A 27,098-nucleotide genomic window follows, 5' to 3' on the forward strand; every position below is an offset into this window, starting at 1 on the left:
TAGAAAAAAAAAGTCAAAAGTGTATACTTCTCAGTCATGCCATGTCATCCAGAATGATTGAAAAACTGAATTTTAGAACAGCACAATTCAAAATGTTGTGTGCGAACAGCTGCCAGTTGGCATACCATTTGTTACCAAGCTGAGAATAATATAGAAATTGAAAATAAACATTTAGAACCTTTTATAGTAATTTGACATTGCCAAAATAGCCATGTGCTCCTATGATCAGTAAACTTATCTTTATGAACAGGATTTAGATCAGTTTGGGTGGTTTCAAAATTGCCTGGAAGGTTTCTTGGAATGAAAAATACTTACTGGTTTAAAAAAAAGAAATAGATTGAACAAAAACCAAAGTGATTCTTCTCCTGCAAATAGTTTAAGAAACAACGGATTTTGAGCTTTCTTCTCTGTCTCTCTCTCTTTTTAAAATCCAAACTGTCATAATCTGAGTCAACTGAGATATATAGAAAAATAAATAATGAAACACTTTAAAAAATAGTGTTCACTTAATCAATAGAACACAAATAATTATTCTCAATGAGATTTCATTCAGGTTATCATGAATCAAGACAAATGAAACAAAGGTTCTTTTGTACTGTATGGAATGTCTAGGTTGGGATTCCTAGGATATTTTTCATAGCCATCTGGAAATTAATGTGGTCAAGGTTAAGCTTTTTTTAATACACCAAAAACAGTATACTCTGCTGAAACCTGTAAAACAGGCTTTACAATATTTTTAAAAAATGAGATTTTACAATAATGTATTATTAATTTAATATTAGTGGTTATTTCCCTGGTGGAACATTTTTTAAAAAAGAAAGACCTGAAGTTTAAATGCTTTCATCAATTTTTAATTGAGATTACTGGTTATACCTGAACAATACAACTGGATTTTTTTCTAAAATTACATATGTTAATCTATATAATTCTATCTGCCATTTCATATATTAAAGTATATAAACAGTCTAGCTCATATAAGTCAAAGCATAGGTAGTCATAGAAATGTAAGAGGTGATTTGTCTTAATTTGGCCTATCTTAGAAAACCATCATACAGCATGATTTTGATTCTAGGATATCAAAAGTACAAAGAAAACCTTACAGAAACTTTCAATTATTTTAACATAAGAAGATTATATTTATGTCTTTCAGTGTTATAATAAAAATGGAGTTGAGAACATTACACTGCCATAAATTGAGAACCAGTTTTTTTAGGGACAGTATATTAGAGAGGTTATGAAAATAGTCCTTGAAGTCAACCAGACCAAGACACCATGTCCAGGTTTACATTCATATTAGCTGTGTAAATACTCCTTTTGATCCTCATTTACTATAATGGTATAACAATATTACCTATCACACAAGATTATTATGCACATTAAATAAAATCATGTTTGAGAAGTTCAAGTGATCAATGATGTTACTTGTGATATCCTTTTCTTAAATATTTTGTTTATTTATTTATTTGAAAGAGAGAGAGAGAGCATGAGCAGGGTGGAGGGGCAGGGGAAGAGGGAGAATCAGATGCTCCCCTATCCCCTGGCCTGCAGGGAGATGCATGCAGGGCTCAATCCTATGATCCCAAGACCATGACCTGAGCTGAAGGCAGATGTGTAAGCTACTGAGCCACCCAGGTGTTCCATACCTATTATTTTCATACACAAAATTTTCTAAGGGCTATATTTCGTAAAACTATAATAGCCTACATATTTTCACAATTTTTAAAAATTTTCCATAATGTTTTGGAGAATATTTCACTGTGAATAATTAAGAGTTTCAGAGAGGTACTTGAAGTATGGAATAATTGTTGCATCGAGAGAATTAAAGAGAATGTTTTCCCCCTCTATCATTTGGTAGTTCTGTGACACTGAGCAAATCACTTGACCTTTCTCATTTTGCCTAGAAACTGAAGAGATTGAAATAGGATTTGGGGGGCACCTGGGTGGCTCAGTGGGTTAAAGCCTCTGTCTTCGGCTCAGGCTCAGGTCATGATTCCAGGGTCCTGGGATGGAGCTCCGCATCGGGCTCTCTGCTAGGCAGAGAGCCTGCCTCCTTCTCTCTCTCTGCCTGCCTCTCTGCCTACTTGTGATCTATGTCTGTCAAATAAACAAAAAACATCTTTTAAAAAATAGGGTTTTGTCAGTTGTTTTCAAAAAGGAAACAAAAACAAGCTCTCTGAATTCTATTTTGCTTAAATGGAAAACATTTTACCCACTTTATAAAAATATTATGTTAGATAAGAATAGCAGTTAAAAAATAAAGTTTAAGAGTGTTAAATTTCAAATGTCTACAGAATATAAAAGAAGAAAACTGTAGAACTTTTATAAATGTAGGACTAGATGGTTTGTGTCTTGGTTCTCTTGGTTCTTGTAAAGGAGTTGAAATCCTATCTCAGGGTTGATCCAGGGGCCAATAGACACAGAGAATCCCTGGGGCAGGAACTTAATGTCTGTTGGGAAAGGCATGAATTTGAATAATGGAAAGGCCAAATTAAATATCAAAACCAAAGGTATAAAGTTATGTTGAAAAACCAGTAAATAGTGTTTGACAAAAAAGTGTTGGTATTAAAAGCTAATATCAGGCACTAAAACAATTGGACAATTATGGTTGATATCAGAAAGTGTAAATTATATGGACCAATTTGGTTCATGGTGGATAACTTAAATAGTAGTGGGGATAGCTGAAACTAAAGAATTAGTTGTGTTTAATTTTGATCCCCAACATAATGAAGATTTGATTTGTATAAAAGTAATAATCATCTTTCCTGACCTTGTTTTACAAAACACAATTAGTAAGGTGGTTATGTAGAGGGAAAAACAATAAGATTAAATTTTTTTTCCTTATCAAATAACACATGAGGTTAACTGACCAGAAAGAAAAAAGAAAAGAAAAGAAAAAAAAGAGAGAAAAGAAAAGGAAAAAGAGACAGAAAGAATGGATGAGAGCAAACAAGCTGAGCTATAGTATGTAAACAATTCTTTAAAATAATGAAAAATTCATAAGCATGACATCATTATGAATACTAATGAGTATCATGGGAATATGGGGCTTATTTCTTTCTAATATGTTCTATACTCTAGTTTCTTTAAGTAGCAGCAAAAAATACGTGTTCAAGTGGTCCCTAGCAACTATTGATTAGAAGACTCGTCAGTAAAAAGATCAATTAAGCATTTCTTTAAATGCCAAATGTACACATTCCCTTGTACAATTTTTCTGATGGCTGGATACCTAGTCTTGTTGTTGTTGTTTTAACTTCAAGAAGAGGAAGACTTCTTTGTAAGGTAGACTATTTCATTTTGACTAAAGACCATAAATCTCTCCCTAATAGCTTCCCATCATTCCATTTGGTTCTTTGTTTGAAACAATACATTTTTAAAATTTTTAAAATTTATTACCATATAATGTATTGTTAGCCCCAGGGATAAAGGTCTGTGAATCACCAGGTTTACACACTTCACAGCACTCACCATAGCACAACCCTCCCCAATGTCCATAACCCCACCACCCTCTCCCTAAACCCCTTCCAAACCCTCGGTTTGTTTTGTGAGATTAAGAGTATCTTATGATTTGTCTCTCTCCTGATCCCATCTTGTTTCATTTATTCTTTTCCTACGCCCGCCCCAAACACCCCACGTTGCATCTTCACTTCCTCATATCAGGGAGATCATATGATAGTTGTCTTTCTCTGATTGACTTATTTAGCTAAGCATAATACCCTCTAGTTCCATCCACATCATCACAAATGGAAGATTTCATTTCTTTTGATGGTGCATAGTATTCCATTGTATATATATACCACCTCTTCTTTATCCGTTGTTGATGGACATTTAGGTTCTTTCCATAGTTTGGCTATGGTGGACATTGCTGCTATAAACACTCGGTTGCATGTGACCCTTCAGATCACTATGTTTATGGAGTAAACACTACTTTAGGGTAAATACCAAGTAGTGCAATTGCTGGGTCATAGGGTAGCTCGATTTTCAACTTTTTGAGAAACCTCCATGCTGTTTTCCAGAGTGGCTGCATCAGCTTGCATTCCCACCAAAAGTGTAGGATGGTTCCCCTTTCTCCACATCCTTGCCAGCATCTGTCATTCCCTGACTTGTTAATTTTAGCCATTCTGACTGGTGTGAGGTGATATCTCATTATGTATTTCCCTGATGCTGAGTGATGTGGAGCATTTTTCATGTGTCTGTTGGCCATCTGAATGTCTTCTTTGCAGAAATGTCTGTTCATGTATTCTTCCGAATTCTTGATTGGATTATTTGTTCTTTGGGTGTTGAGTTTGCTAAGTTCTTTATAGATTCTGGACACTAGTCCTTTATCTGATATGTCGTTTGCAAATATCTTCTCCCATTCTGTCAGTTGTCTTTTGTTAACTGTTTTCTTTGCTGTACAAAAGCTTTTGATCTTGATGAAGTCCCAATAGTTCATTTTTGCCCTTGCTTTCTTTGCTTTTGGTGATGTTCCTAGGAAGAAGTTGCTGTGGCTGAGGTTGAAGAGGTTGCTGCCTGTGTTCTCCTCAAGGATTTGGATGGATTCCTTTCTCACATTGAGATCCTTCATCCATTTTGAGTCCATTTTTGTGTGTGGTGTAAGGAAATGGTCCAGTTTCATTTTTCTGCATGTGGCTGTCCAATTTTCCCAATAACATTTGTGGAAGAGACTGTCTTTTTCCCCACTGGACATTATTTCCCTGCTTTGTCAAAGATTAGTTGACAATAGAGTTGAGGGTCTATTTCTGGGCTCTCTATTCTGTTCCATTGATCTATGTGTCTTTTTTTTTTTTTTTTTTTTATGCCAGTACCATACTGTCTTGATGATGACAGCTTTGTAATAGAGCTTGAAGTCTGGAGTTGTGATGCCACCAACTTTGGCTTTCTTTTTCAATATTCCTCTGGCTATTTGAGGTCTTTTTCTGGCTCCATATAAATTGTAGGATTATTTGTTCCATTTCTTTGGAAAAAATGGAAGTTATTTTGATAGGGATTGCATTAAATGCATAGATTGCTTTAGGTAGATTAGACATTTTCACAATATTTGTTCTTCCAATCCATGAGCATGGAACATTTTTCCATTTTTTTGTGTCTTCCTCAATTTCCATCATGAGTACTTTATAGCTTTTTGAGTATAGATTCTTAGCCTCTTTGGTAAGGTTTATTCCTAGGTATCTGCTGGTTTTGGGTGCAATTGTAAATGGGATTGACTCCTTAATTTCTCTTTCTTCTGTCTTGTTGTTGGTGTAAAGAAATGCAACTAATTTCTGTGCATTGATTTTATATCCTGACACTTTACTGAATTCTTGTACAAGTTCTAGCAGTTTTGGAGTGGAGTCTTTTGGGTTTTTCACATATAGTATCAAATCATCTGCAAAGAGTGATAGTTTGACTTCTTTGCTGATTTGGATGCCTTTAATTTCTTTTTGTTGTCTGATTGCTGAGGCTAGGACTTCTAGTACTATGTTGAATAGCAGTTGTGATAATGGACATCCCTGCATTGTTCCTGACCTTAGAAGAAAAGCTCTCAGTTTTTCTCCATTGAGAATGATATTAGTGGTGGGTTTTTCATAGGTGGCTTTGATGATATTGAGGTATGTACCTTCTATCCCTACATTTTGAAGAGTTTTGGTCAGAAAAGGATGCTGTACTTTGTCAAATGCTTTTTCAGCATCTTTTGAGAGTATCATATGGTTCTTGTTCTTGAAACAATACATTTAATCATAAATTTTATATAAAAGTCCTTCAAATGTTAATGATAATTTGTTAATGTGGCTTTAAAACATGACTCCTAAAACTGAACTTGAGTTTTTTAACTTCAGTCCAACTTGCGGAGCTCATTTCCTTCGCCTTACTGATTATCCACTTCATAGGTATTATTTATTTTGAAATCTGCAATTGCTTTAAGTAATATGATCAGAGCACAGAGAAATGAAATCTATTCAAATACAATTGCTTGCTTATAGAAAACATTGTAAGTGAATCTCTTTGGATTAATTTACTTTGATGCTTTGAAATTCTTATATTAAAATGGAGTAAATTAAATCATTTATAATCATTATAAGTCCATAGTATAAAGAGTTAAACTTTTTTTTTTTAAGGAAAAGGATTGAACAGTTGTAATGAGATAATATCATAAACAATATAACATGTCTTTTCCTTCTTTAAATGGTCATCTCTCTCTCTCTCTCTCTTTTTTTTTTTTTAGTAGCAATGTGTGAGATTTGATAATGTGCATTTTACTAATTTTCCTTTTTGGAGATGTTAGTTGAGGAGCAACACAGGTTTTATTGATTACCTTTTAAAAAATGCATATGTAATCTCTTCCTGTGAATACCTTATTTTATCTTGTAACTATTTAAGCAGTGTTGACCCTAAAAGCATAAATTGAGTTAATTTTACAGTTGTGGGAGTATCTACATTTGGTTAAACACTGTATAATATCATTTAGGAATTGAGCTTTTTTCTGTAGTACATAATCTCACAATGCAGATGGTGACATGTCATTTTGATTGAGTTCTTCCATCTTTCCATATTGTCCAGCACATAAGTGCCTTATGTGGAAGACAGGCATAATAATTTTTGCAAGATTACTATTTACTGAAACGAATTATTCTGAAGGGTGATAGATTTATCTTCTCAAAGTATAAAGCTGTTCATAGGATAACTATATGCATTTCTATTTTTAAGCTTTATTCTAACACACATATAAATTTGCTCCACATCAGAATATCTATACTGAATAACATTACACTTCACCTTTTAGGTGACTATTCTTTTAAAAATTATTAAAAATAATTAAAAATTAAAAAATAAAAATTAAATTAAAAAACTATTAAAATTACTTTAATATGATTTATATTATTTACTGTTTAATTTTTATTGAAAATGACTTTATAGTCTATATCTTACTACAGTGAAAAAATACTGACCAAATAATTTATACACCTATGTATTTATCATGTTTGTATCAGTTAAATAAAAGCCATGAAAACAGACTCATTTTAAAGCATATTTTGCAAATGTTTAGAATAAATTTTATGTTAAAAAATAACTACCTTCATTATAAGTAAGAAAATACAAGCTAAAGGTACATTTTCTTTGTCAATTCTTTTTGAAACTAAATCTTTACTTATTTTACCCACAGAATTGTATTTTGTATTGTCTCTTTCTTACTATGAATTAGATAGGAGTTCTGCCACACTATCAGTTTCAGAAACATTCTTGAGTAATAACATGAAAACTATATTGAGAATTCACCAAAAATGCCTCTGTCATTTAGTTCAATGCAAATCCCCTAAAATGTATATGGATTATTTAAGCAGATCTGCTATTATTTTATTCTACCTTTAAGTTTTCCAAATAATTTCATAAGTAAGATATCAGTAATAAAATATATTTTTAAGAAATTACATTACTAGATAAGTATATGCTGAACATTACACATTAAACAGTTCTTTTTAAATGAAGTCCAGTGGATACACAATATTACACTAGCATCAGGTGCACAATGCAGTGACTTGAAATTTTCCTACATTATGCTGTGTTCACCTCAGGCGTAGCTACCATCTGTTACTTACAACACTCTTCCAATACCATTGACTGTATTCCCTGTGCTTCACCTTTTATCCCTGTAACTTTCTTATTAAAAGTTACTATTCTTCAATGAAAATGATACTAGTATAATAGCTTTTTAAATATGTTAAGCTCATTTTCTTCGGCTCTCATCATAGGGAGTAAATTTTTCATCTCAAAATCGAGGTGAGGTAGAAGTGGCCCTTAGGGTCTTTTTCGAGATGGAAGAAAGAACACTGAAGATAGAGTAGTAAATGGATCCAGTTTCTGAAATAAGAAACACTTTGGTGGTGATTTGGGGCAGCTTAGACTGCTGGTAGTTCTGCCACTGGATATGGCTTGTGTTTCATTTTCTTTAGCACTGCACAGATGAGATTTCAAGAGGGAATGGAAAGATTTCTGTGTTGTTTGGCAAGTCCAAGATGAACTTTAGGTTTTGTCTCTAATTTACTGTGTGTCCTCTTAACTGTTTAAATAAAATTTTAAAGACAAATTACTAAGATACAAAAAAAGGAGTTTTACTGGGTAATGCATTACTATCTTAAATAGTTAAGAGATAATAATTTTGAAGTTTAAGTTTTCTTATCTTTTTATTCTTGTTATATAGTTGTATCTCCAGTTTTCATCTGAGAAACATATAAGATCATTATATGAGACATATATGGAAAAATACAAAACTGTTCATTTTAAATTCTTTCAGCAATACTTTTTTTTTAAAGCAATTCAAACAGTTAATAAGGTACACTTGAGGGAATTAATTTGCTGTTGTTTTTCTTTTTACACCACGTCTTAAATATCTATGCCCCCAACGTGGGAGAAGCCAACTATATAAACCAATTAATAACAAAATCAAAGAAACACATCAACAATAATACAATAATAGCAGGGGACTTTAACACTCCCCTCACTGAAATGGACAGGTCATCCAAGCAAAAGATCAGCAAGGAAATAAAGGCCTTAAACGACACACTGGACCAGATGGACATCACAGATATATTCAGAACATTTCATCCCAAAGCAACAGAATACACATTCTTCTCTAGTGCACATGGAACATTCTCCAGAATAGATCACATCCTCGGTCCTAAATCAGGACTCAACCGGTATCAAAAGATTGGGATCATTCCCTGCATATTTTCAGACCACAATACTCTAAAGCTAGAACTCAACCACAAAAGGAAGTTTGGAAAGAACCCAAATACATGGAGACTAAACAGTATCCTTCTAAAGAATGAATGGGTCAACCGGGAAATTAAAGAAGAATTGAAAAAAATCATGGAAACAAATGATAATGAAAATACAACGGTTCAAAATCTGTGGGACACAATAAAGGCAGTCCTGAGAGGAAAATATATAGCGGTACAAGCCTTTCTCAAGAAACAAGAAAGGTCTCAGGTACACAACCTAACCCTACACCTAAAGGAGCTGGAGAAAGAACAAGAAAGAAACCCTAAGCCCAGCAGGAGAAGAGAAATCATAAAGATCAGAGCAGAAATCAATGAACTAGAAACCAAAAAAACAATAGAACAAATCAACGAAACTAGGAGCTGGTTCTTTGAAAGAATTAATAAAATTGATAAACCCCTGGCCCGACTTATCAAAAAGAAAAGAGAAAGGACCCAAATAAATAAAATCATGAATGAAAGAGGAGAGATCACAACTAACACCAAAGAAATACAAACTATTATAAGAACATACTATGAGCAACTCTACGGCAATAAATTTGACAATCTGGAAGAAATGGATGCATTCCTAGAAACATATAAACTACCACAACTGAACCAGGAAGAAATAGAAAGCCTGAACAGACCCATAACCAGTAAGGAGATTGAAACAGTCATTAAAAATCTCCAAACAAACAAAAGCCCAGGGCCAGATGGCTTCCCGGGGGAATTCTACCAAACATTTAAAGAAGAACTAATTCCTATTCTCCTGAAACTGTTCCAAAAAATAGAAATGGAAGGAAAACTTCCAAAGTCATTTTATGAGGCCAGCATCACCTTGATCCCAAAACCAGACAAGGATCCCACCAAAAAAGAGAGCTATAGACCGATATCCTTGATGAACACAGATGCGAAAATACTCAACAAAATACTAGCCAATAGGATTCAACAGTACATTAAAAAGATTATTCACCACGACCAAGTGGGATTTATTCCAGGGCTGCAAGGTTGGTTCAACATCCGCAAATCAGTCAATGTGATACAACACATCAATAAAAGAAAGAACAAGAACCATATGATACTCTCAATAGATGCTGAAAAAGCATTTGACAAAGTACAGCATCCCTTCCTGATCAAAACTCTTCAAAGTGTAGGGATAGAGGGCACATACCTCAATATCATCAAAGCCATCTATGAAAAACCCACCGCAAATATCATTCTCAATGGAGAAAAACTGAAAGCTTTTCCACTAAGGTCAGGAACATGGCAAGGATGTCCATTATCACCACTGCTATTCAACATAGTACTAGAGGTCCTAGCCTCAGCAATCAGACAACAAAAGGAAATTAAAGGCATCCAAATCGGCAAAGAAGAAGTCAAATTATCACTCTTCGCAGATGATATGATACTATATGTGGAAAACCCAAAAGACTCCACTCCAAAACTGCTAGAACTTATACAGGAATTCAGTAAAGTGTCAGGATATAAAATCAATGCACAGAAATCAGTTGCATTTCTCTACACCAACAGCAAGACAGAAGAAAGAGATATTAAGGAGTCAATCCCATTTACAATTGCATCCAAAACCATAAGATACCTAGGAATAAACCTAACCAAAGAGACACAGAATCTATACTCAGAAAACTATAAAGTACTCATGAAAGAAATCCAGGAAGACACAAAGAAATGGAAAAATGTTCCGTGCTCCTGGATTGGAAGAATAAATATTGTGAAAATGTCTATGCTACCTAAAGCAATCTACACATTTAATGCAATTCCTATCAAAGTACCATCCTTCTTTTTCAAAGAAATGGAACAAATAATGCTAAAATTTATATGGAACCAGAAAAGACCTCGAATAGCCAAAGGGATATTGAAAAAGAAAGCCAACGTTGGTGGCATCACAATTCCGGACTTCAAGCTCTATTACAAAGCTGTCATCATCAAGACAGCATGGTACTGGCACAAAAACAGACCCATAGATCAATGGAACAGAATAGAGAGCCCAGAAATAGACCCTCAACTCTATGGTCAACTAATCTTCGACAAAGCAGGAAAGAATGTCCAATGGAAAAAAGACAGCCTCTTCAATAAATGGTGCTGGGAAAATTGGACAGCCACATGCAGAAAAATGAAATTGGACCATTTCCTTACACCACACACGAAAATAGACTCAAAATGGATGAAGGACCTCAATGTGCGAAAGGAATCCATCAAAATCCTTGAGGAGAACACAGGCAGCAACCTCTTCGACCTCAGCCGCAGCAACATCTTCCTAGGAACAACGCAAAAGGCAAGGGAAGCAAGGGAAAAAATGAACTATTGGGATTTCATCAAGATCAAAAGCTTTTGCACAGCAAAGGAAACAGTTAACAAAATCAAAAGACAACTGACAGAATGGGAGAAGATATGTGCAAACGACATATCAGATAAAGGACTAGTGTCCAGAATCTATAAAGAACTTAGCAAACTCAACACCTAAAGAACAAATAATCCAATCAAGAAATGGGCAGAGGACATGAACAGACATTTCTGCAAAGAAGACATCCAGATGGCCAACAGACACATGAAAAAGTGCTCCATATCACTCGGCATCAGGGAAATACAAATCAAAACCACAATGAGATATCACCTCACACCAGTCAGAATGGCTAAAATCAACAAGTCAGGAACTGACAGATGCTAGCGAGGATGCGGAGAAAGGGGAACCCTCCTCCACTGTTGGTGGGAATGCAAGCTGGTGCAGCCACTCTGGAAAACAGCATGGAGGTTCCTCAGAATGTTGAAAATAGAACTGCCCTATGACCCAGCAATTGCACTATTGGGTATTTACCCTAAAGATACAAATGTAGTGATCCAAAGGGGCACATGCACCCGAATGTTTATAGCAGCAATGTCCACAATAGCCAAACTATGGAAAGAACCTAGATGTCCATCCACAGATGAATGGATCACGAAGATGTGGTATATATACACAATGGAATACTATGCAGCCATCAAAAGAAATGAAATCTTGCCATTTGCGACAACATGGATGGAACTAGAGCGTATCATGCTTAGGGAAATAAGTCAAGCAGAGAAAGACAACTATCATATGATCTCCCTGATATGAGGAAGTGGTTATGCAACATGGAGGCTTAAGTGGGTAGGAGAAGAATCAATGAAACAAGATGGGATTGGGAGGGAGACAAACCATAAGTGACTCTTAATCTCACAAAACAAACTGAGGGTTGCTGGGGGGAGGGGGTTTGGGAGAAGGGGGTGGGATTATGGACATTGGGGAGGGTATGTGCTTTGGTGAGTGATGTGAAGTGTGTAAACCTGGTGATTCACAGACCTGTACCCCTGGGGATAAAAATATATGTTTATAAAAAATAAAAAGTTAAAAAAAAAAAAAAGAACATACTCAGATTACAGTTGACCCTTGGAAGATGCAGGGTGGAACAGTGCGGGTCTCCTTATATGTGTTTTTTGACACACACAGTAAATACAGTATATAATGCATATAACATAAAAAAAAAAAAAAAAAGATAAGCCTTGCTAGAATAGAGGCCCATTGAGAAAAGAGTAAGTGGGGAAACACTCCTCTCTGAAATGTATGGTAGGCATTGAATTCAAAAGCTTGTTCAGTGGCTTCATGAGGAAATGGTCTGTGTCATTTAAAGGGACTGGTTTTTGTTTGTTTGTTTTGTTTTGTTTTAAGATTTTATTTATTTATTAGAGAGAGAGAGACTGAGATCACAAGTAGGCAATGGGGCAGGGAGAAGCTGACTCCCCGCTGAGCAGAGAGTCTGATGCAGAGCTCAATCCCAGGACCCTGGGATCATGACCTGAGTTGAAGGCAGAGCCTTAACCCACTGAGCCACCCAGGTGCCCCTAAAGGGACTGGGGTTTTAACCAATATTTTTGCGGACAGAGTTTGGAGAAATGGTAATTGGATAAGAAACAGAATGAAATGCTGAAAAGGGAAATGTGGAAGGATAAGTAAGGGAATGGCTGAATGCCCAGAAAGCTGTAGTGCTTGAGGTAAGGGAGAGCACCAAGAGAGAAAGAAATATACACTGTTGTGTTTGCCTATTTCTAATTTCAGCTTCAATTTCTTGATATCTAAGTATTCTGAACACTGTACATAATCTGTTCCTAAGGACTAATTCCATTCTAATAGAGTTCTAGTAGTATTTATTTATAAAAGTAATTTTCATATGTGGGAATTCCAAACCTAGAAAAGAGACATTTTAGAGGTGATTCACATCAGACTTCCTATAGAAAGTACATTCCCCTGCAGTTCAGCACCATTGAAATCACCATTAAAACTAGTAATAAAACTTTCATGTCTCCAAATATAAGACCTGTGCATGATAAGATATATGGGATTGTCATTTAAGCTCTTCTAGTACCCATGAAAAAATAAAGAGCACTGTAGTATACGTGAAGAACAACAGCTAGAGCTCTAATAAGCAAACACAGAAGGAATGGAATTAAAAAATATTAAAAAAAATAAAAGAATAGTAGTTAAAGATGATGAAATAGGTGAAAACTAGAGGAGCAGAAAAGAGTCATCTTGGAAAATCCTGTCATCCTGAGTCTATAATTTAAACATTTTTTCAACCCTTTTCAGTTTGCCTTCTGAGTTCATAAGTCTGGGAGAGAATTCTATGTGCTTGAAGTTCATACTGTAGGGGACAAGATGAAATCATGTGTACAACTAGGATAAATATAGCAAGAGTCTTATCTAGTAAGGGTATATAACAAAAAAGAAAAAAAAACCGATTCAAATATAACTAAATCATGTTGCATGAATCCTCGCCAACTCACTATCAAAAGCTGAAACCCGATGTGATCTGACATTGCACAAAAATTGAATTTTTATTTAAAGCAAGCAAATAGCATCTTCTGGAGGTTTGATGGAAAATTCTATATTCTAAGTATTTCAGTTTTTATCTAAATGTTACTAACTAATGAATTATATTGGAAATTGCATTGCTATTTTCTTAATATCAACAATGACTTTGAAAAATATTATATTCATGTTTAATCATTTCATGGGAAAAATAATTTCAATAGACTAATTTCTGCTACTCTCGCTCAAGAGATTTATTTTCTAAATCACAAGGAAGTAGTTTTTTTTTTCCTGTAATAGAACTCCCAACTATCTTATACAGTGTATTTGCACAGTACATTTTGACTATGTGATCCTGAATTAAATAGACGCATAAGGTTATACTTACCCTGAACAATTTATTGGTAAATTATTCTATGGAACAATTTTCACAAACACATAAGAAGAACACTGTTTTATGGAATTGTAAAGTAAAGAATAATATTAAGGTGAGGAAGAAATTAGACATATATGTGTTTAAACTTCGAGAATGCATAGAAGAATGAAGGCTCTAAGCAATGGAATTTTCATTAAATTCATTAACAAACGTTTGACTATCTGCCATGAGTAAGGCACTGTACGCAACATGTTGGGAATACAAATATGAAATAAATAGGCCCATGACCAAAAGCAATAGTCATAGTAAGATGTGACGGTTAACTTTATGTATTAACTAGGCTACGGCTAGGCTATCGGTGTTCTGTTGTTTGGGCAAGCAACAGTCAAGATGTTGCTATGAGGTTGTTTAGAGGTGATTAACACAATTGTTCTTTACAAAACAGATCATCTTCCGTAATATGAGTGGGCCTCTTCTAATAGATTAAAGGCCTTAATATTTAAGAATGAGTTTTCCCAAAGACAAAGGAATTCTTCCTATAGATTTCCACAGAGAAATCTGCTTGTTTCCAGTCTGCCTACAGATTGCTAACTCAAGGCTTCAATATGAGTTTGTGTCTGAATTTCCGGTCTATTTGCCTCATCTGTGAATTTCAGACTCCAGACTATAGCATCCACTCTTACCTGAATTTCCTGGTGGCTGTTCTCCCCTAGGGGTTTCAGACTTGCCACCCCACCCACCATCATCTGAGACAATTTCTTGTAATACATCAAACAGAGATAGAGACAGAGATAGAGATAGATGGAGATGGGGATAAAGATAGTGACAGATATATATACAGATATTAATTCTATTGGTTCTGTTTCTCTGGAGAAAAGTTTTCTTTTTACATAATACTCAAAAATTTCCTCGGGACATTATTTTATAATTAGAAATGTAAATCTAGAAATATAACACCAGATAGCTTACACACTCTGAAATTGACATCTCTCTTGTGTTTAAACAGAAAATAAAATAGCTTCACATAAGAAATAATTATTTAGGAATAAAAAATAACGGAGCAACATGAAATAAAAGTTTACTTTCTGTAGTCTTTATTTCATATATATATGGACTATGTTAGTTACATGGGAAATATCTTTCTTTGTTGGTATTCATAGAATGTCTCTATAGTCTGCATTTAACAGTTATAAGTAGGACATACTTTTAGTTAAGTCACAATTTTCAATATTATTCCTAATGCTTTAAAAATATATATTGGTCAGCTGAAATGAATTTATCTTGCAATTTCAACATCCAAGGCAACAGAAAGGCCATAACTTAAAGAACATACATTTGCGGCACCTGGTTAGCTCAGTCAGTTAAGGGGCCAACTTTTGATTTTGGCTCAGGTCATGATCTTAGTGTCATGAGATTCAGACTCATGTTGAACTCTGCCCTCAGTGGGGAGTCTGCTTGAAGACACTCTCCCTCTACCTCTGCCCCTCTCACCATTCATGTTGTCTCTCTCTCTCTCAAATAAATAAATCAGTCTTTAAAAAAATTAAAAAAGAAAACATTGATATTTGTTCTCAAAAGTACAAATCTGATGTTTCTTACTCTTTTTGCTTATTCTTCCATTATAATATTAACTTTTTTGTAAATTTTTATTCTATATAATATAGGTAAGCTAACATATTCTCTTTCATTTTTGCATTATGCATTCTTAGCATAAACTCATATGTAGCATGAATATAAGTTTTCCATAGGCTGTGATTTGGAAAATTGGATGCAATAAATTAGTTCTTCGTAACTATCCTGGCTTTGATACACTGTTGATGTATGCTTGCTGATAAGGGGTTCCCAGGTTGAAGGAAATGAGTGAAGACTGTTGTTGTGGGTTTGGTTTTCACTTCTTCAATTTTTAATTTTTACAGAAAATCATATATAATGTATATATGTATGTATGTAATTTCTCACTATATATAGCCAGATATATAGAGATAAATAGATATACCTAATCCTATCTAACTAATAGATAGATATACATAATTTCTACTTTAGTTGTTTTAGGAGAAGCCTATATATTCAAAAGCTTTAAAGAAAGAGGAATTCAGGACATCCCTATTGTCTAGACATGTCACAGTGTCACATCGAGTTTTTCTTGTTTTTTCAGCTTTAGATTCCAAATAGTTAAATTAACTCAATGAGAGCCATCAAGAAATGTTCTGAAAAAGGACATTCTTCAACATTTGCATTGAATCAAATTACATTACATTTGTTATTACAAATAACAACTTTGGAATTGGAGAGTACTGGTTAATGGTTTAATTCCAGTACGCTGGAAGAAAATTCTTTGTCTTTAAAATTGCAAATCAAATTCATGAAGTTTTGTTATGAAAAGTACGGGTTTCACAGATTATCTTATTAGTTAGTAACTGAAGTTTCAAGCTCTGTGATATGACCAACACATCTGTGTCAGCTACAAAACTGCTGGTCCTGTAAGACTCAGAGATATATTCTCCTACAAAATTATTTCACTTTGATTCAAATCATTTTGATGTTACATTTCCTAAATTTGTGAATTAGCCCAGATTTTTCATCCATAATGCTTTTATGAAAATAGGAATGTGGTATAAAATTGTATGATTTGATTTATCACAAGCAAATATTTATATTTTCATATACATTTATTTATTTACATACACATAGGTACTTTATTCAAGATGGTCTCAGTTATATGATTATAAGACAAAACAAAATTACATGTGCAATTTAAAATATTATCTGACTTATTAAACCATAACTTAGCAAAAATAACAATAATTCCATTCAGCAATTTATATTATAACAAATATTTTAAATTAAAATGGTTTCATTTGTTTTTATTATTTTATTTTATTTTATTTTATCTTAAAGATTTGTTTATTTATTTAAGAGACAGTGAGAGAGAGCACATGAGCATACATCAGTGTGGGGAAGGGCAGAGGGTGAAAACCTTCAAGCAGACTTCCTGCTTAGTGAAGAGCCCAGCATGGGGCTCCATTTCATGACCCATGAGATCATGACTGCAAAAAACAAGAGTTGGATGCTTAGCTGACTGGGCCACCCATGCACCCCAGAATGGTTTCATTTCTTTTAAACAATCATAGACATATTAAGTTAAATTATTTCTTTTATTTCAAGTAAGAGATTTTTTTGCTATAAAATATCTGGAGGGTAGCTGGACTATCTTATTTCACCCATATACTTTTTTACTTCTTATTTTAGGGCATAGATTTAAGGTATAAATTGTTGTCTCTGTCTAGCAATATACAACAACAGTGGCTAGGTTGAAAATAGGACTTCAAAGTAGAAAATCTAAATAATGACATTAAATATTTATTTTATTCATATCTCATGGCCATACCAACCTTAAAAATGAGTATCAAGAGAGGGTCCAAGATGAGGTCTACCAATATCTTACCTTCTATTGGGTGTTTGGTGCATGTCCAAATGTGTATGGGAACACATGAATAACACAGATGATTTAATATTACATATTTTGATGTATATATGTTTATGTGGAGAGATACTTACAGTTATGATAATATAAAAATAATTATAATTTATTATTATCTTATTAAAATACAGTCTCTATATAATCTATATAATCAATACCCATTTTGTTAAATATTTTATTTTCTGAATCCTGTACCAATATTTTACAGAAAAAAAAATCTTTCTGGATTGGTAAGATACACATAAATAAATAAATAAACTAATGTTTTGTATATAAATCTAAAGTATTCATTTCATTGATACCTCATAAAAATGAGATGAAAAATAAAAAGAAATCTATCTTTATAAAGCAACTAACAGACCTCCAACTTCCCATCAGATTATTTGCATGCTATTTCCTTTCATTTTGTTAAAGTAACCATTGCCTACCAAAATGTAAAACATCCTAAATTAAGGAGTAGGTAAACTTACTACACTGTGTTCATCCTACATATTTCACTTCTATTGTCTTTACTTTAATTAGAACAAGTAATTAGGAATCCACAACATACCACTTTTCTTCCTCAAATATTAAACTTGCATAGAATAATAGCCCTTATACCGGTTTTAATATTCTCCTCCCCGAGCATCTCATATATGCATGGATTTCCTTGTGTTTCTGAAATGTAATTCTACTTAACAAAAACTGCCCCATAAAACTGCAAAGGAAGTTTTTAAATACTTGCCTGAAATCCAAGGAGCTTTTCACTAGGCTTAATGTGTCTCTGAAATTCACATTCTATGGGTTGTATCACTTTGATTCCATCTTCATAAAAAACATAGAACATGTTTCCAATTCCCAGACCTTAGGAATAAAAACACATTCAAAAGTTCAAAATAAAATTATCAGAAATCTTTACAACCCAAACTCAGTGTTCCTCATAATACCAGCAGGAGATCGATTTGTAAAGTTGTGTAATGTTAATAAAGCAAACCATATGAAGCCTTTACCGTACACCAAAGCAACTTTCTGATATTATGCAGATATTCTACTTTATTCTCCCTAATCTGCAATTCAGTGATTTCTTTAATATAATTCAATAAATATTTCAGATAAAAATGAAAATAATAAACTCTCTGATACATAAATTATGTCTGAGACCATCCCCACTTAATTTAAGTGTTGACTAAGGAATAAAAATATTTTTTGAAGAATTATATTTACTGTATATATTTTTAAAGATTTTATTTATTTAACAGACAAAGATCACAAGTAGGCAGAGAGGCAGGCAGAGAGAAAGGAGGAAGCAGGCTCTGTGCTGAGCAGACAGCCCAATGTGGGGCTCGATCTCAGGACGCTGGGATCATGACCTGAGCTGAAGCCAGAGGCATTAACCCACTGAGCCACCCAGGCGCCCTTATTTATTGTATATTTTTATTTGAGTTCCTTAGGGAAAATAGAATTTCACTCTTTGTAGAAATATAGGTTACAAAAAGACTGTTAAAAACAAAAAGACCAAGTCCTCCAGATTTTGAAGAATATATATTTTCCAAAATAGCTTTTGTAAATATAATCCTACATAGAGGTCTTATATTTTAGTTTTATACCAACAAAGTTTAGGATCCATTTCTATACTTTAAAACTTGAATTAATTTACAGTCTTAGAAAAATCTGAATGAACTATTTAAATCATACTTCTAATTTTGTTCACACTACAGATCTGGGTGTATGGTATCTTAGAAATTCATCTCACTTACTTTTTCAAGCCACATGTAATGGGTGCAGGATGGTACAAATTTGACACCTGGAATGCAATTGGTGTTAACTGATGCCTGCACATGGGTATCTTCATATATTCCACCTGTTTTCTATGTCTCTTCTGGTTCTGCTTTGTTCCAACATGGCCAGACCTAAGTGCATCCAGTCCCTTCCTTTTCTGATCTTCACTTGACCCTTTGCCCAGCTCTATTGGTTTGTACAATCATATTTGTTCAATCTAACTATAGTATACACAATTGAATGATGGCATGTGTTCTTTAAAAGATAAGTAATGGTATTCGAATCTTGGTAGTTTGAAGAGCCAAACCATTGCTGCTTAAAAGGTTTAGATTCTGAAAATATCAATAAAAAGAAAGAATTTACTTAAATAAAAAAGATCCCCCAATTATCATTTTCATTTTGATTGATAATACCTGCAAGGTTTATTAAGTCAACCCTGAGGACCACGATAGAGGTGTACTGATTCATAAAAATATTTGATTATTCAATTTAAACCATATTTATTCTTATTAAATATGTACCTAGTTAATACAAAAGTCTCCAATTTTGTCCATTGAGTCATATATCCTTCTATATTTATGATTTAGAGGGAAATGTATTTAAGCATAATTATGACTTTGTTGATGTTTATACATAGTGGTTATAATTTTCTTTTAGCACATGAAATTATTTCCATCTAATACGCTTATGCATTTTAAGTGACTTCAGATTGTTTTGACACATCTTATTGTTTTATAAATATTCTATAGTACTCATAGTTTAAAATAGGCAATCTTTATCAGTTAATTACATACTATAGTTCCAGGGAGCACTACATTATGATGGAATATTCCTGAATAATAGAAGTGGCAAAAACAAATTCAAGTCATATTTTTCAAAAAATAAATTTAGGGGGTGCCTGGGTGGCTCTGGAAGCCTATGCCTTCGGCTCAGGTCATGATCTCAGGGTCCTGGGATAGAGCTCCACATCAGGCTCGCTGATCAGCAGGGAGTCTGCTTCTCCCTCCCTCTCTGCCTGCCTCTCTGCCTAGTTGTGATCTCTCTGTCGAATAAATAAATAAAATGTTTATAAATAAATAAATAAATAAATAAATTTAATAGTTGCCAGCTCTTATTAATTATCATAATTATGCATCAAGGAATATAAGTTCTATGCCCAAAGGATAAAACTTTTAAAATGTCAGTTTTTATTCAAAGTGTTAAGAATCGCCAAGCTTCCATGTCAACATTAACATAGGACTGACATGTGCTACATGTCAATGACTCTCAATTTAACATTATTGGTTGTTGAAATTTGGGAACATGACCAGGTCTCAATGTGGTGCTAGTTTTCAGCTGTGCCAGTTACGTGCTATGTTTGATGATTATTACAACGCTCCTAAAATTTTTAGTGAACATGACTCTCCCTCCCTTCAGCTGCTGCAAAATTTTGCTCCCCAATTAGGAATTCGAATGTGTTTGAACCTGACAAATACTCTAAGTCCAGACTGTTTGCAGTCTGGTGAAATATTTCTGCCCTTATTCAAATGGGTACTTTCATTATGTTATTTACCATAATATGTACAAACTACAGTCAGTGGGATTCCACTGCATGGTTTCACTGATGAAATTTCTGAGCCGTATTTTCCTCTAAAAACCATTTAATTCATACAAATCACTTGTTCAAATCTGGTCTATTTTCTTACTTTTTATATGAGTTACACATTCAGCATTTTTACAAAGCATGAACTACTTTCCAGATTACAGGTTATTGAAGAAATACAGATTTCATTATGCAAGGTTTACTTTGTTTTTGAACCTAATTTTTTTCAGTGAAAATATAGTTTTTCAGTGTTGATGAATAGTAATGTCAACAAAATATCATGTATAAATATATGAGGTAAAATAATAATTTTAAAATAAGTAACTATTTTTTAGTCAATGTGCTATGAATTAAAATTTTATGGCCATCCATGAGTTACTCCTCTCTCTACCACAAGACACATGTTTACACTTTCTTTTTTGGCCGGGGGGCTAGGGAGTTTTTTTTTTTTTTTTAAGATTTTATTTATTCTTTTGAGAAAGAGAGAAAAAACAAGCATGAACAGGGGAAGGGAAAGGGCAGAGGGAGAAGTAGGCTCCCCTCTGAGCAGGGAGCCCATAGGGGGGCCTGGATGTTGGAACCCTGGGATCAACCAAAGGCAGATACTTAACTGACTGAGCCACACAGGTACCCCTTGGCTAGAGAGATTTTTTAAATCATGTTTTCTGTGGGTTTTAGGAGCATGCATTTATGATCTGAATATATGCTACAGAAGTGCTTCTTTTTAAATTTACTGCCATATAAGATAATTACACTGGGCACAGAATAATATAAATTACCTGATAATGAAAATGTTGAAAATTAAAGACACATGTAGATTTTCATTTGGAGGATTCATTAACTTTACTTACAAACAAAATAATAATGTCTTTGTGTATGCTCACTATAACTGTTACATTCCCATGTCTGAACTTTTTTCTTCTTTTTTTAATGGGAGAATGTTACAGAGAGATAAACTCCATTCTCTGGGTTCGTACAGCTCAGAGGCCAATCATGGCTCTAGAACTGTGTTGTACCATGGTGTAATAGTATATAACCAGATTTTGGTTTCTGTTTCCACGTTTTCCTCAAATCTATACTGTGAGATATATTGCTACATTTCAGTTTTCTATGATCTTTTGTTTCTATGATTCAGTTTTCTATTGCCACATTTCAAATTCTACGAATCCATGAGCCTGCTAAAAGATCAACTTCATGTTTATAAAAAAAAATTTAAAAAAGATCAGTTTCATATTCTAGTAGGCAATTCTCATAGTTGATCCTTTCAGAGAGTCTGCAAAATCAAAACAATTTTCATAATAATATTAAGATATCATTTGCATTTTTCTTTCTCATTCTTACAAATTAGATTCTTCCAAATGTAGAGTGTACCTTTGACAGCCTACATGACATATGATGTAATGAGTGATATCACAATAATTCATTGAATAAGCATATATAGGCATCCAGCATCTTCTACTCAATCAGACATCAAAAATATTTTCAAAATACAGAACAATGTGAATCTCTTCATTTAAAAATTATATATAGCTTTAAAACTGTGCTATTTATGGGTACTTATAAATTAATTTATTATGGTTATTTTCAATAAATTAATAAATATCTGTAATTTTTTACTTTTATTTTGATCATGGTAAATATAGGTAAACAAATAAACAAACAAATAAACAAGAACTTTCAAGTTCTCAGTAATTTTGAAGAATGCAGAGGGGTTCTGAGTTCCAAAAAGTTTAATAACCATGTAGGTTTCGATCACAGTTCTCTCCTCATTCATGCATTGTATTGCCAGGATATTAAAAAAGTTCCTGGCTTCAGTTAAAAGCTTCACCACTCTCATCACAGTAAGAATCAGCAATATGTGCTGCCTCTAGTTTCTTTTTTCATCACCGGTGAAGACAGACACACGTACTTTGTCTTTTCTGGGTCGATTGTTAATCTAATGGAGTATAGTGGCTCCAGAAAGTGATCCATAATTTGTTTGTTTCTTGTGAGCTTTCTTTTTGCTTTGTTTTTCTTTCTCTACAGAGAAAGGACGCAAGCAAGAATTACTTGCAGTCTTATAAAAGGGAAGTATTTCCCAGAGGATTTTCTAATCAATACTGCACTTTTAAATATGTGAAATGCTCTGAGAAAAATGTATGTAATGCACACGTCTGTCTCAATCCTTTAGGATAGTTGTTCATAAATAACAGCATATTGTGATAATACAATGATGTTATATCTTCTATTTAGCACATATATTAAATAATTTGTATTAGTGATGAAAGTCGGATAATTTCTGATTACTGGATGAACAACAGTAACAAAAGAAAGTTAATAATATATTTTGTGGTGATGTTTGTCTTTCTCTGATCTAAATTGCTATTGATTTAAGATTTAAGTTGTGGTCAAGAGCAAAGTATAATCATATGATGCAGTGATTTGGTAATCAATTGAAGATAATTCAATACATTTTAGTCTTATAAAGTCCTTTATTAGTTGATTTTATTCTTTTCACTTTTAAGGGATCTAAACTCACTTTTTTTGTGAAATCTGGAAAAAAAATCTCTTTTTCTAGCTAAAGAAAAATGTAGGCAAAAGTAGATAGACAATCCATATTGCGTTTCTCATCTTGAATAATTTAGCAGAGGAAATATTGTTGGTTAGTGAATATCCCCATGTTTTGTATCTTTATCTTTAGAACAAAAACTTCTTTACACACAAAGTAACATCATTCCACTGAACCTCAATAAGATCTTTATATTATGTTCAACTAAAATAAAACTTACTATTTCATTCTTGCTAGAAAGTGAATGGTTGTCTCAAGCTCTTTACTAGCCACTATTAATCCAGAAATTGGGTACTATTTGCCTGGTCAGAGTGATATTACCGAAAACCAGTCCTTTTGAGTCAATATACCATTTCCTGAACTTCCAAAGATATACTGAAAAAGCTGAATGCAGATCTGCATTGTTAATTTCACATTTAACAAATAAATAAATTTATTAATGAATAAATAAATAAATAAATAATAAATAAATAATAAATTTAACAAATTTAGCAAAGGTTATAACATAATAGAGTATTTGTGCTATATAATTGATGTTAGATGGAATCATATATAAAATTATATATGTATTCATATGTGTGTGTATGTATGTATGCATCTATAGATCTAGCATGTATATATACATATTTATGTGCATGTATATACACACATACCTGCAAATCTGTATATCTTGCCAGATCACAATTTTGATTTGAAAATTGTTTTAATGGAAGAATATAGAAAACTAAAAATGTTAGGTTGATGTTATTATTTAAAGCAATGAGGGCAGACCGGCTAATGAAAATTCTGAGAACTTGATTACAATTTAATTGGCATCATACACTGACCATTAGAAGTCATGGTCTCTACCTCTCCAGAATGCTATAACTTTCTAAGTTTGATGCATTCAGAAGCCTACGCTCTGAAAATTTCTTTTTTATTTTAAATAACTCATCAATATTACTGTGAGACAGTAATCTGGTCTTGAGAACTTCAGCATTATTTTTCTCGAAAAATAAGTTTATGAGAAACTTATGGAACTCACAAAGCTGCTATATATTAGTCCTAACCTCCCTTGCAATGTAGAATAGTCTGGCCAATGAAATGTGAATAATTTCAGGATGAAAAAGTTAAAAGATGACCTGCTTGCCTATCCCCTTTCCCCCACTTTGATGAAATTATAGATCACGAAGTTAATCAGATTATGGTTTCATATGTACGTCTTGTTTTAAGATTTCCCTGCCATTTCTACTTGCATTTTGTATTGGTAAGTGTAAATGAGCCTGACTAATATAATGTTTACCTCAATCATTTCTATATTTTCATGTGAATAGATTTGTAAATATTTACAAAGAATAGAAGAGGCATTCAATTTTTATAAACACAGATTTTTTTTTTTGCTTTCGAATCATTAGTCATAACCATCCAGTTTTTCCCAAAATAGTCTTTATTCAATATTGATCCTAAAGATATTCATCAAAATAATTCCATGTTATAACAAATTTAGGAAATGTTATGCTATATAGTGAACCATCTTACATCTCTCCTTGGAACTGAATTTAGCATATTTAAAAGTTAAGATTAATTCATCAGTGAGTAAAATGGCTTAAAGTTCTTTAATTTGGTGTTTTTCTAAATCAAAACATGTGTGATTGAGTTAGACCATATAGTATATTCCTTAACTGTTGTCCACTAAATAAACTTTAAGATGTATTTTGTTAGATTATGTTTTATTACAAGATTAAAAAAATATTATAATAGGAAATCAAATAGTGGATCTTTTAATGTGTATTTTCAACTCTTTAGTAAAATTAGTTATCAGTAAGAATGATTAAGATTTTAACTTACTAAATCAAAATTTTCTTTAAGGAAGATATTCCTATCTTTATAATTCCAGTATTTTCAAAGTGCTTTACATTTAAAAGCTCTTTAAAATATTTGCCAATAAATAAGTGACATTTTTCCTTTCTTAACAATGTCTTTCCACACGCCTGCAAACCACAATGATGACTAGAAAAGAACTGGAAGAACCCAGAGAAGTAGAGGACACTGTGTTTCAAGCTTAAAAATCCATATGATTCCTAAGATAATACATATTAAATTCAGTAACATCAATTTAGATTACAAAATCCTGGCTAAGCTAGATAGATTCTGATGCTCATGTTTAAAAAATAATTTTTCAGTTAAACAGAATTTTATGGTTTTAATACTTGCATATAAATACAATGGCATTATAAGAGGTTTATAATTTTTAACTCTCTTTCCAAGATTTATCTTAGAATGTCTGAGATTGGGATGCCACTGCTGGGATAAATTTCTCTTGGCCATGGTAAAGAGTGAAGCATGCAAACAGAAAACATAATGGCAGAGATAAAAGTAGATCTTGGAATTATGCAGTTCATCCTTGTTATTATTCTGTCTTTTTTAAAAAAAAAAGTAAAGGTAAAAAATTTTTGGAAACCCTAGTTAGCTACTAGTTTAATTACTTTTTATGAAATAATTGTATACACTGTTAAGATTTAGTGATTCCTCAAGCAGCTCTATTATCTCTGGCTACCATTACTATTATTATATGTAATCATTTCTAATTGTAATGCCTCACCAATAAGTGTGGCATTGTAAAAAAAATAATTTACAGATGCCTATGAATCTAAATCAGGCATATTGTTTTCTCAAGCATATTATGTTAAATCTTGTTTATTCTAAGAAACAACAAAGGACCCTGATGATAATTGCACATGAAATAAAAGATTTAAAAACTTTACCCAAAGACATTCATTATATATGTCTTAAACTTATCTACAAAAAATACTAAATAATGATTATTTCTCAAGGACATATTCTCTGTCAAACAAAGTTATGAAGAGTAAGCAAATCTTTAATTAATGGAGATGATAAAGAATAATTATCAAGAGTACACATGTTGAAAAAACTAACAAAATAAAATATTAAACAGATAAAAATGGTTTCATGTAATGAATCTCAGGGTGATTGTAATTAATCTGGAGATCTCATATTTTTAAAGATAGCCTGAATAATATAATATTATTATTACATATTAAACTTATACAATAATGTTCATAGTTATTATCAGTCAAATTACAAGAAAGCATTGTTTTACATGCTTTAAGGACATTTGCATATCACAATTTTATTAGGAAAGTGCCAGCTGCATTTTAAGCAATGTATTAGAAAATTCTGGCTCAGAAAAGTAAAACAACGTATCTAATTTTTATCAACAATTAGCCAGCAAAGCCAGATTACTTGGGTTTTTGTTCCTCCCATTACAATAGCATGAAAAATCAATTTTTAAAATGAACAGAGATATATTTGTTTGATCTGAAGAGGGAAGAGAGTGTAAAGAAATGTTGTTTAACAGCTATAGTAATGCTAGTTTTGCAATGACTACATCTGTACGTTCAAATGTGAAATATCTAGGTGGACTAAAATGAGAAGGCATAGTACTGGGGTGGCTCAATGGGTTAAAGCCTCTCCTTTTGGCTTGGGTCATGATCCCAGGGTCCTGGGATTGAGCCCCGCATCGGGCTCTCTGCTCAGCAGGGAGACTGCTTCCCTTCCTCTCTCTCTGCCTGCCTCTCTGCCTACTAGTGATCTCTATCTGTAAAATAAATAAATAAAATCTTTAAAAAAATAATAAAATGAGGGCGCCTGGGTGGCTCAGTGGGTTAAGCCGCTGTCTTCAGCTCAGGTCATGATCTCAGGGTCCTGGGATCGAGTCCCGCATCGGGCTCTCTGCTCAGCAGGGAGCCTGCTTCCTCCTCTCTCTCTCTCTGTCTGCCTC

The 27,098-nt window shown here is 33.2% G+C and overlaps 1 protein-coding gene across 2 annotated transcripts in view; it reads right to left on the reverse strand.

The window, feature by feature from the left end:
- Nucleotides 1-27,098, reverse strand: part of FSTL5 (follistatin like 5) — a 766,488-nt gene that overhangs the window by 83,943 nt on the left and 655,447 nt on the right. For both annotated transcript variants that reach the window (XM_082728205.1, XM_082728204.1), the window contains exon 12: nucleotides 18,154-18,272. In XM_082728205.1, coding sequence (XP_082584331.1) covers nucleotides 18,154-18,272 — 119 coding nt within the window. The remainder of the gene's footprint in view (nucleotides 1-18,153; nucleotides 18,273-27,098) is intronic.

Source organism: Mustela nivalis (genome assembly GCF_964662115.1).
Source record: "Mustela nivalis genome assembly, chromosome: 4".
Taxonomy (NCBI): domain Eukaryota; kingdom Metazoa; phylum Chordata; class Mammalia; order Carnivora; family Mustelidae; genus Mustela; species Mustela nivalis.